General features: G+C 45.2%; 1 protein-coding gene across 1 annotated transcript in view; it reads right to left on the reverse strand.

Annotated features, from left to right (window-relative positions):
* KNTC1 (kinetochore associated 1) overlaps positions 1-12,219 on the reverse strand; it is a 72,372-nt gene that overhangs the window by 37,819 nt on the left and 22,334 nt on the right. The window contains exons 28-39 of the mRNA XM_061580800.1: positions 11,744-11,847; positions 10,658-10,760; positions 9,467-9,601; positions 8,738-8,857; positions 7,287-7,356; positions 6,872-6,939; positions 6,319-6,468; positions 4,778-4,983; positions 4,189-4,364; positions 3,591-3,688; positions 2,299-2,440; positions 919-966 (exon numbers count right to left, since the gene is read on the reverse strand). Coding sequence (XP_061436784.1) covers positions 919-966; positions 2,299-2,440; positions 3,591-3,688; positions 4,189-4,364; positions 4,778-4,983; positions 6,319-6,468; positions 6,872-6,939; positions 7,287-7,356; positions 8,738-8,857; positions 9,467-9,601; positions 10,658-10,760; positions 11,744-11,847 — 1,420 coding nt within the window. The remainder of the gene's footprint in view (positions 1-918; positions 967-2,298; positions 2,441-3,590; positions 3,689-4,188; positions 4,365-4,777; positions 4,984-6,318; positions 6,469-6,871; positions 6,940-7,286; positions 7,357-8,737; positions 8,858-9,466; positions 9,602-10,657; positions 10,761-11,743; positions 11,848-12,219) is intronic.

A 12,219-nucleotide genomic window follows, 5' to 3' on the forward strand; every position in this document is an offset into this window, starting at 1 on the left:
AGCTGCCAATCGGAATCTCTATAAATGTTTAAAATCGAGCCTTACAAAAATGTGTGATGCAGAGGTCGCAAACGGGTACCCGATACCCGTACCCTAACCGATACCCGGCAACCCGTACCCGGCCGGGTACGGGTACGGGTACCCGTTTGCGACCCTGGTGCGGCCGGGTACGGGTACGGCGACGGGTAGGCCGTGAGTCACTGGTGAATAACCGTTTGTCACTCATTTCCCAACGTCTTGTCTCTTCTCACAATTCAAGTTCCTAGAATCAACCCACCCGCGCCTGCAACATGGCTTCATCCCAAAGGTCGCAATCGGGTACCCGATACCCGTACCCTACCCGATACCCAGCTACCCGTACCCAGCCGGGTACGGGTACGGGTACCCGTTTGCGACCCTGGTGCGGCCGGGTACGGGTACGGCGATGGGTAGGCCGTGAGTCACTGGTGAGTAACCGTTTGTCACTCATTTCCCAACGTCTTGTCTCTTCTCACAATTCAAGTTCCTAGAATCAACCCACCCGCGCCTGCAACATGGCTTCATCCCAGAGGTCGCAATCGGGTACCCGATACCCGTACCCTACCCGATACCCGGCTACCCGTACCCGGCCGGGTATCGGGTACCCGTACCCGGCCGGGTACGGATACCAGTTTGCGACCCTGGTGCGGCCGGGTACGGGTAAGGAATCAAAACCCGTTTGCGACCTCTGGTGTGGTGGCGGCTAAACAGGGAAAAATTATCGCCGTGCTGTTAGGCTGTGCTACCGCTTTTCAAGATAATGGGGATTATCATTGACTGTGGAAGTTATTTGCTTCAAAGTACACGTGCATTTTTTCCTTTTGTTTGGCATTATGTTTAGTAGGCAAGTATAAATAAATGTTCTCATCCAGCAGTGGATTGACAAAGCATTATGTGTACCTTCAGATCTCAGGGCAAGAGCCGTGCAATCCAGAGGGAACCGTTTTCCTGCAATGTCACGAGCACACAAGCCACAGAAACGAGTCATTTTAAATCCTTTATATTAAGTTCGCTTGCTTGCTTGCTTAGGACCGTGCAAATCTTTCGGTCGTTTTTTAACCCACTTCCCGTCATCCAATCGAGCTGACATTTTGCACACAGACTCGTTGTGCGTGACACTGCATTTTCGTGAAATTTTTTCTCCAAAAATGTACACTGTTTAGGGAAAAAAAAAACATTTATTTACCAATTGGTTAATGCTGGCACACAATCATCTGACCCATAGGTGGCAGCCATCTCAAGCCAGAGGACGAGAGGACTCTAGCCGCCACGCATATAAAGGATTTATAGTGACAAAACTTTGTTTTTACGGGTTATACTTGTTAAAGGATGACAAGAGGGAAGAGACGCAAGACCCATAGCATTTACCATGTGAAGATGAATACGTTAATTTTTGGCCACTCAAGGGTGACAATGCAAATTAGTTCACAATTTGGTAGCAGGGTGAAGTACAGCTAACAGGATTTATTGATTTATTGTTAGTAATGTCCAAAAGCTGCCAAGAAGTGCAGCGAGACAGGCATTACGGCCAAGCCAGTGGTTTTTTGGCCCCCCATGTTGAATTTTGTTTCAACCGAGTATCCCCATGCTTGACCACACAAGGTTCTGAAAAATAAATGTATGAATAATAAACATCAATATATTAACCAATTGTCCCTTTTGTTAGGTATCCTAACTAGCTCATAAATGCAAGCGAAAAAAACATTTAACGGATGCTCTACATGCATAACATCATTTGTTCACACTCGCTGGTTACTCTTGGAAACCACATTGTTTACGATCAATAAGTTTAGAAATACATTTTTGCATCGTTCTCGGCGGCCATATGGATTTAAAGTCTATCATAGTTATTTTACATTGGCAGATTCTTACGTCATTATATAAGTATCCACCAATGACTCATGCATGATATAATTTGGAAAAGGGGCACCGCAGTGGCGAGATGTTAACTACCTCGCCTGGTATACAGAAGGTCGTGGGTTCAATCCCGACCCTGATGATGCCCGTATACTTGGAGTTTGCATGTTCTCCCTGTGGTCGCGTGGATTTTTCTCCAGGTACTCCAGTTTTCCCCTCTACATTTACAAACATGTGTTTCGAATATTTGGCTGTTATAAATTTCCCCACAAGAAGCCACTTCGTTGAGCTATCATTTGTGGCCAGGTCGCTTCTAAAAAAAAATTACACATTTAGAGATCACCTCACGTATCCCCAAGGTGGTCCGCGTACCACCTCCCCCCACCTGGTTGAGAAGCACCGAGTTAAGCCATCGGCACGAACCGTGTTTGCGCGGGCCAACGAGGGCGGTGAGCTCGTAGACAACCGGGAGCGTCTGCACGGGATCGAGCACGATGCCATCCTCACGGAAGTACTCTTCGAACGTCCACTCCTGGTAGGGATCCTTGTCCGCACCAGCCGAGTCCTGCCATGTGCGCATGCACATTAGAGTAGGGCAATGATTTAAGAAGTAACGGAAAATGCATTATTACCTTAGATTTGATTATTTCCTTGAATATATGTTTATTACCTTGTACGTAAGTATGTTTAACTTCTTTCACACCCTACGTAGCCAACCATGCAAATTGGAGGTCCGAATGCATGGCTAATTACTGGATGTAAGGAAGTACATTTATAACTGTTATACACATAGGTTATCACGAGTGCGCAGATGAAGGCCTCTGCACATTGTGGCAGTCATGGGAGTTGTTTTTATCACACTTCACCAAGCTTGGTCAATGCAGGCTGGTGAAGGGTGACCCGTGACTGATACTGATATAGAAATCAGCAGTGATGTTAGTCATGGCTGGAAATTAAACTCAGGCTTTAGGGACGGTTCGGCCACAATTACAGAACGCGACTCTCATGTTTGAGATGGTGCTCTGTTGGACCAGACTGATAATTAATCGTGAGAACACGCGTAACCAAATGTAAGGGGTTTTGCTTAGGCATTGATGATCAGAATCAGACCATCAATGCTCTACACTTGAAAACTCTGTTTAAATCACAAGAAACTGATCAGACTTCATCGCAGGGTCTCGGCTCAGTGTGGGGCCACCCAGCCACCTCAAAATCCCCAGTTAATTTACCAGCCTATTGACTGTTTATGAATGGACTACATATTATTAACACTCCTTCCCTTTATTAATGCTACCCCTACCCCCTCCCTTTGATGCTGAATTAGTACTATTCACATACCTGCATTTCCCATATCCTCTCCCTTTGATGCTGTTAATCCTGCATAATGCACATGCATATGTAGTACTAATCACATTCCTGCATTTCCCATAAATATGCTAAATTCCTCTTGATATGCAAATTCCTTTGTCAAGGCGCCCAGCTTATATATATGCTCCAAGCTCGTGTGCTGTTTCATTCAGACGCTGTCGCCTCGACAGACCTGGTTTCACCTGAGGACGGCTGCTTGCGTTGTGGCCGAAACGTCGTGAGAATTATTTTATTATGTTTTATTTTTATTATTTTATTACTTCCCTTCTACGTGACTTTACCGAAAGAACCAAGAAGAAAAATGGACTACATATGAAAGAGACTGAAAAGGAAGGTGTTGGCGGAACCTTGGCCACAAAGCCGTAGTCTTCAGTCTGGCACTGCTCGTAAATGGCCAAGGCGACGCGCGTGTTCTTGCTCAACTCCAGACAATCGAGCAGGATGTCTAGGGGCACACGAGAAGGCAGGCAGGGGTACATTGATGTAATGATTGCAACAGCAACAACAACTTGTAACGAGTTAAAATACAATAGCATCTCAAGCTCCTTATAAAAATGGAAGGGAAAAAAAGCAAAGCGATAAGGGTACAAGGGAGGTGGGGGACAACCAGGGTAGGGATTTGTGGGAAAGAGGTCAGAGAGCAACACCGTGGTGAGACCAACGAGTCCCAGGACATCCCTGGTGGGGGGGGGGGGCCTCTTCTATACACACGAATAAATTAACTACCGCACGTGTGTAATTTCGTCAAATTAAACGTAATGTTATTACTTCACGTACCATTTGATGCATGCGTCATTCAGTGTAAAAATCGGTTTAAATCGACAACATAAATGCGTCATTGCATCCCTTTGCATACCACGTTTTTTTTTCTTCTCCCAATTGAAGCTGGTTAATGGAGCCCTCAACGGTTACATTCGTAAGGGTTTGACAAGACTGGCGACGCACCGGGGTGGCAGTATGCGGTGGCGAACTGGCAGAGCGTGTGCATCTCGGCGGGCAGGTTGAGCGTGGGTGGCACCTCCATGTGCTCATCATTCTCCAGCCTCGTGGATAGTTGCTGCACCACCCAGAACGCCAACTCGGCCGACGCGTGAGGGCTCAGAGCACCGTCGAGCTCCCCCCTGAGCGGCGGGCGCAAAGAGAACAGCGCACGCCGTGGGATCACACCGAGGCTCGACTAAACAGCGCCGAGTCTGGATAGTTGCTTGGACGGGTGACCACCGTGCATAATACAGATTTGTTGCCAACGGGTTACGTGGCGGGCAGGGCAGCAAAATACAATTGTTGTAGCTTGCTCCAATGTCTATTCCCAGCCATGGTTAAACATGGGCGGTGAATGCTATTTCAACTGGCTGTGGGTCCTCACCTTCACAAACCTGCGTAGTGAAGTATGGTCAAATAACCCCAAGACCTGCAAGTGAGGGGAGGCCCTCATCCAGCAGAAACCACAAAGCACGCGTATGTACGGTTGGTTGAGTGTGCAGTCAGCCCCACCGAGTCCACTGTACTGTATTTTTCTCCAACCTTCTCTCACCTGCAGATGTCGATGGCCTTCTGGACCTTTCCGGTGGACAGCGCGTGCCCAGCGAGCCCGCGAGCAAGGTCATGCCGCCCGACCCCGAGCAGCGCGGCCAACTCATGCAGCTCCACCATGTTCTGGGGGCAGCGCTCGGACGCCTCGCTGCCCTCGCCCCCCTCGCTGACGCCGCGGCAGCTCACCACACTGAGCTTCGCTGCACTCTTAACGCACAGCGATGACATTACGTACAGAATGATCATGTGTGCTTTATGGGAGAAAGCAGGGCAATTATACTGCTGTGCCACTGTCAAAAAAAAATATCCGGTCAAAGTTGGACCATGACCAAAACATCTGGCATGCGCCTAATCTCAGAAACCAAACAAATTTGAGCCTGGAAAGTGCTTGCATGGGCGACTACCATGCACGCCAGGTTGTTACACTCTGCTAAGAGGATGTATAGTTTGCAGAAGGCAGTGCTAAAAATCCATGATTGTACTGCAATTTCTATGCTCCCATGTATACGTTTCCCGCCTTCACAGACCATGACCCACATTGCGTGGGGAGGCCCACATTCAGCGGTTTTCTGCTAAGAGGGCTGCACATGTACATATGAAGCTGGCATAAGCGGTAGCACAGTGGATGGTGCACTTCAGTACGAACTCGGTCACCCTTTGAGAATAGGTTTCCCCCTTTTTTCTAGGCAACAAAACAGTTGTTAAGATGTTAAAACACCAAACTGAAACCTTTTACAAGGAATCATGTCTGCATTAACCACAATACTTGTGGTCGGAATGCAAACAAAAAACATTCCTTGTAAAAGGTTTCAGTTTGTTGTTTTAACATCTCAACACCTGTTTTGTTGCCAAAAAAAAGGGGAAAACCTATTGTCATATTTTGGTACTGGCAAAGGAGGTCCCATGATCGGTCACCCTAGTTAGATTTCCCACCACAGCTAACATCAGTGGCAAGTGATATCCAAACAGCTTCTGGTCATCCCATTCACCAATCCGCACTAACCAGCACGACGAAGCATGGTCAAAATACCACGTTCTCCGGACCGTGATTCGCACCCCAAACGTGTACCTGGTGTCAATAAAGTTATACAAAACTGAGCACACGCCTACCACTTTTGCTTGAAAGTACAGGTAAAAAAGTTGCATCTTATAACGCACAGAAGACGGTAACTCCCTTGAAAAGCACGGCATGGGGAGGCCCCTCATCCAGCAGTGGATTAACAACATGGGGACGTACATGCACATGGTGGCGAGATGTTAGCTACCTCGCCTGGTGGATAGGAGGTCGTGGGTGTAATCCCAACCCTCACGCCTGTATATTTGTAATTTACATGTTCTTCACGTGGTCACGTGGATTTTTCTCTAGGTCCTCCGATTTTCCCTCCACATTTAGAGTATTTGGCTGCGATAAATTTCCACATGATAAGCCACTTCGTTGAGCTATCATTTGCGGCCAGGTCGCTTCTGAAAAAGAGCTATATAGCTCAGTGGGCCTTACCTGGTGTAAAAATAATATATAATAAATAGATGGGGCAGTGAAACCTGCGGGGCCTGCGGTGGGCCGCGAGTGGGGCCGTCGCTGGGGAGGTCGTCACTCTCGGTGGTGAACGCGGCAGAGAAGTGCGCCAGCAGGGTAGAGTGGCCAGCGCTGCACTCGTACTCCTCGCACGACAGGTAAATGCCAAACTTGTGCTGCGGACGGATTTTACGCACAATTGTTGGACAACGTTAAAATAATATCGCAACATTTTTCAGACATTCAGAAAACTAAAATCAAAAATGTTTGGAAGCTGTCATTGGTTACTGCAGCATCACCATCACTTTTACATGATTCGTATGATGATAATAATCATCACTCATTTTAACGACTGGTAATACCATTTTCATCACGGATTCTGCATTATTAACTTCAATCATCATCATCACCACCATTATTAGTACGGTTGGCTACGTACCTCCGATTAGCACGGTTGGGTAAGTAATGTGTGAAAGAAGTTATTCGTACGTACATACAGATGAACTAAGTCTGCAGCATTATACAACACGCACATGGGACTCTTACAAAAGTCATACATAAATCCCACATCACACTTACCTGCAATTTATAAATGGACTGGAAAGTGTTTAAATTCACGTTGAGCTCTTTCAGTTTGAAGACGTTTTCTGCAGCAGAAAGAAATAACCACATTTAGTATGCACGCAACAATCCATTCATTCCGATGCTCCCTCTACACGCATTGACTCATGAGTATAAGAATTGACTCCTTAAGATTTATTTTAAAAATTATGCATATGTTACATTTGGGTTAAAGAAATTAATGAAAAAAAAATGGCACATACGAGGAAGACAACACTGACAAGACAGTGCAAACAGGACCAACGAATAATCACACTGTGACCTCAATTCGTAATCATTCATAGAATATCAGGTAAAGGAGGTTGCATAATTAGATACCTCAGCATTTATCAGTACAATGCTGGCAGAATTCAAATTGTAATTGCGTACCGACCTGTATGTAAAATAAGGAACTTGAGAATCGGGATGCAGTACTCGGTTAGCTTCTTCAGCTTAGCCTTCCCCTGAATAAGAAACCACACGGCACAGCGAACTGTCAGGATTGGTCCAGAACTACAACCACAGATGACAAGTATGACTCTGAACCAATGGGTTATCATATGCAAGCACACAAGTATGTTAATGAGTACATACAATAAATAATACACTTTAGAATAATAATGCACTTTATTTATCCATGAGTGTATCACCAAGTCTCAAGACTCTTTCAGGAAAGTCATGCGTTGGGACATTTAATACATTCTATGAATGAGAGTTTGGCTTCATCTGGGAGGAAACTGGAGTACTTGGAGAGAAACCCACCGTGCATATGAGGTGGCGACACTCAAATATACACATATGGATTCACTAATCCATTTGTAGTGACATCGTGTGGAGTGCCGGCCTTAGAGAAGCACGGCGTGCGATGTATTTACATCGCGGACATCACGTATGTAGCGACATCGTGGATGTGACTGGGTAATGCCGGCTCTTGCGAGGCACGGTGTGCGATGTATTGCCATCCCGGACACCCCGTATATGTGGGTGTAGTACCAGCCCTAGAGGGGCTCGGTGAGCGCTGAGTCATGGCACTGAGTGGACACCACACGTGACTAGCAGTGCCGACCCCTACAGGATGGGGTGTGAGATTATCAGCCATGAAATGGGGTTACTACAGGCCATGACACTCTGGTTGACACTGGAAGGTACGTGACGGGTAAGATCTACACAGGGGCCCCAAGTGGGGGCAAGGGGTGGTCACGTGTCGGGGCGAGATCCTACTAGAGGATTCGAGAAGGTGGTCGTGGCCAAAGGCAGGGCCAGCCACGACCAGTGAGGATCTAAACCGGGTCCCCCGAGGAACCGGGGTTCAGCGTTGCTGTTGTTATCCTGAAGATTGACATTCTACGTTCTACGTCCGAGAAGAGACACCAACACGTGGACCGGGACCCAAGCCGGGTCCGGTCCGTAGTCGCTACTCCCAGTGTAATTAGTGTAGTTAGCCTGGTGGTCCACCACCATAGGTTGTTGTTACCTGGTAAAGGGGCAGTTACCCCTTTTTGTTGGTATCAATAAATGTGTTGCCTCCAAAGAGTACGTCTGCGACTCAGTTGAATCCACTAGATATTGATGCCCTACGAGCTCCTGGCCACCACGCAGCCCAAACTCCAAACACCCGATGTCATCATTGCAAAGTCGGCGAACCGAGTTCAATTCGGCCAAGGCTAACATCAGTGGAGTGTGGTATCTGAACACATCTGGGCGTCTCTCCTTCATGAAACAACAACAGAACGGCGTGGTGAAGTCTAGTCAGACAAATCTCTTCCACCGCAATGGAAGAGCGAAGCCTTCATCCAGCAGTGGTTAGACAATGGGCTGCAATCGATCGTCAATCGTGTATGGCACCTCGTGTGTCCGGTTGAAGGGACTCTGCAACTCGAGTTCGACTCTTTGCAAAAGCCGTTGCCCGGTCACCATCGCATCGTCCAACGGCAGAGATTGTAGCAACTCCACACATTCTTCCATCTGCCCAAAAAAAAAGAGTCTGTGCTTAACTAGGCATGAGTTATACGATTGTTATTATTGTTGTAAAGTGACCTGGGATTTTCTGCATGAAGGGTGCTATGCAATAGCAAATTGTATTGTGTGACTGGATTTATTTGACCCCACAGCAATCTGATGTCAGAACTCAGACTTGTGATTTGATTTAACGATCGCTTGTTTTTACTGTCTCGCTTGTATTTTTATATATTTTTGTGCAACTATTATCTTAAATGTAACATCAGCATATAATTCGCATAAATTGTAAATAGCCAATTCACACATGCACAATTACATGGATGCAATGCAAAGGTGATATTTATCACCGATAAATCAATTCATCATCACATGCTTTGCTTTTAACAAATCTTCAGATTTATTCAAACTTTATATTTAAATCGTGTGTAATTAGTACATTCCAGCAAGCTTATCATTTCTTTTGAAACTAATATTTGTCGATGCGCAACTTTACATTCAGAATAAAAAGCATTAGAACATTACACGTGCAGCCATTCAATTAATCTGCTTGGGCAGACACAGACAGCTGGGAAACCGGCTAATGCTTCCGAGTAGTTTGTGCCACGGTAATCTCACCCGGTCTGAGACGAGCAGTTGGTGGGCACGACGGAGATAGGTCTGCCCCAAGGGCAGCATGTACGCCTTGGTCACCTTGAGGGCATCCTCGAATGACAAGGGCAAGTCTTGACGCAGTATGCATCGCACTAGCGTCTGAAAAGGAGATCGCCAGGTGTTTCATTTTGCTGAAAGACCACACTTGTCATTTTATATATACGAGCAGGAAACATCCGGCGTTGCCCGGGTACTTTTGTGAATGTTTCTCTCGCACGGAAAGATCGGCGTGGTCACGGAGGTTGACTCTTAATTGGAATCACCAACGGGTTTTTTGGTGATGCAATCAACGGCAATTTTAGATTAACTTCATAAGGAGGGGTCATTATGTAACTGTTAGATGTGTTGGGCCAGGTTAATACGTGCTGGGTTAGGGTTGGTGACGTTACTGGGAGCGTGTGGGGTGCCGTTTGGGGGGCTCTGGGCCCCCCTATATAAAATGTCAGCTCGCCATGTCGCCAAGGTTTTCCGCGGGGTTTTAAAAAGTAACCCTGCCAAGTTTGGTGGCGATAGCTTTAACGATGTGGATTTGTATTCGGAACAGACTTTCATTTTTTATTTATATACATATTTATTAAAAAATAATTTAGTTATTGTCTCTTTCAGGTGTATTACTTCATTATTCTGGTTTGGCATCTTCCAGCCTTTGCTAAGGATTTATCTTAGTTGTACAAGATTGTGTCCGATATTTCCTGACATCTGTAATGTAATGCAACTATGTAATCTTAAAAACACCCAGGGTGCTCTAAAAAAGTTATATACGCAATGCAGATATGACTCTGTGTAACTTAGTTGGGATAAATAAATTAGGTAAATGTTATTTCATTAATTTTAACCTTAGTTTCGTAGCTGAACTACACATCAATGTGCATACTTTAGGGCGGGGAGCACTTTTTAAACTTTCCAACCATAGTTGATAGGACTTTTCTTCCGTGCTCTTAGGGACTTCCCCTTTTGACAACAGGTAAAATGTATCAAAGGTTTGCCTTAAAACAAAAAAACGATTTACACTTTGGCTTTCATCATAATAATCTATTACTTTCAAAGACAAACTTATGTTGAAATGTGTTACATATTCTACACATATGCATAATATTTTACTGACATTAAAGAGGGATAATAACAGCGGTGAGGGAGATAATGGAATTGACTCACATCAGCTTGTTTGTCGTTGGACAGGTTGAAGTTGCGAATGCCATATCTGCGCAGAAGCATCTTCATCTCCATCATCCGGTAGCTGTCCTGCAAAAGCTTCACCCTGTGAGATGGGACAGCCAACAAACAGCTACAGGAGATGGCATCACGAACTTCCCATGTGAGATCACACAGTGCTAAGAGTTGTCTGACCGTGTCGACAAAAAATAATATATAATACATTTACCCTCACCGAGTCTCATGACTCAGTGTCATGGCAGAGTCCTGCTTTGGGATATTTGGTCATCTGCATTTTTAAAGAGTGTTCTGTGTGTGCAAATAAACTGGAGCACCCAAGAGAAAATGCATCCTGCATACAATAGGAAAATACTCAAAAGGTCTGCACATTTGGATTTGCTGTACTACCATCTCCTGGTCACAATCTATGCGATCCACAATATTCAACTTCAAGTGTGCATTACAAGTGTGCGCAACCATGCCCAGCTCATAATTACAACCATAATTGTACAGAGCTACGGGTAAACATCTCTGAAATTCAGAGACGACAGCCCTCATGCTAGACAGCTACACACACGTTCAAACGTAACGTTTGTTTCACTTTCACCAAAAGAAATAAGATTTAAAAGGGTCTTTCAGGCTGCATGATCCTACATGGAAAAGAGATGACAGGCATGTAACAATTCATCGATAAAAATACGTTCTTACGCTCACGACACATGGTGTACATGTGAGCATCAGATATTCACGATGAACACAATGGATATGCTTATGTTGCATTCATCATAACACCACAAAGAAATAGAAAGTAATTATAAAAAAACAGACAGAGCAACAATAAGGTAATTCAAATGAGGCAAGAACAAAAAAACACTATTCTTGAATCACATCGCAATGCTGAGATGTGAAATTTTGTAGAATAGCTGGAAGGGTGAATCTTTAAATGTTATGTTACATAATCATTACTTTAATCTCAATCAGAGATCCTCACTGCATTTCAGTGGTAGGGAGATACCAAGTCGACACCGTAAGAGGGGGGGGGGAGGGTGCCCAAGTGAAGTGCATGGGGGCTTCAGAGCTAGCACACACTTGGGATGATGCATTTGCATGTGCTCCTGCACCAGCTGCTGCACAGCCTGGCTCCAGGGCACCACCGCCTTGTACATGATTTGCAGCACTGCGTCAAAGATCAACTGTACACACAAAGCAAAAATCATGCAATAGCTGTGGTAACATTGCATTATCATCATCATCATCCATAATATATCAACTGCTGGATGAAGGTCACCCAAAAGCTGTCACACCATCTCACTCCATTTCCACAGTAGATTTAGAAAAAAAGATATATATAAACTTTTAAATTACAAATATATGACATTAAACAGATGGTAACATTACCATGGGCTGGGATTGCCACATTTTAAAATAAAAATGTTACATTCTTGAACAACCCACTATTATCATTCATGACACAAATTACACAACTGCACAGGCAATGCAGACAATACTTACTGAACCATGCAACATGCTGCCAGACAAGAAGTAATAGTCACGTTTTATCCCAC

This window comes from Lethenteron reissneri, chromosome 8 (assembly GCF_015708825.2).
Source record: "Lethenteron reissneri isolate LAM-NWPU_2019-01 chromosome 8, ASM1570882v1, whole genome shotgun sequence".
NCBI classification, from domain to species: Eukaryota; Metazoa; Chordata; class Hyperoartia; order Petromyzontiformes; family Petromyzontidae; genus Lethenteron; species Lethenteron reissneri.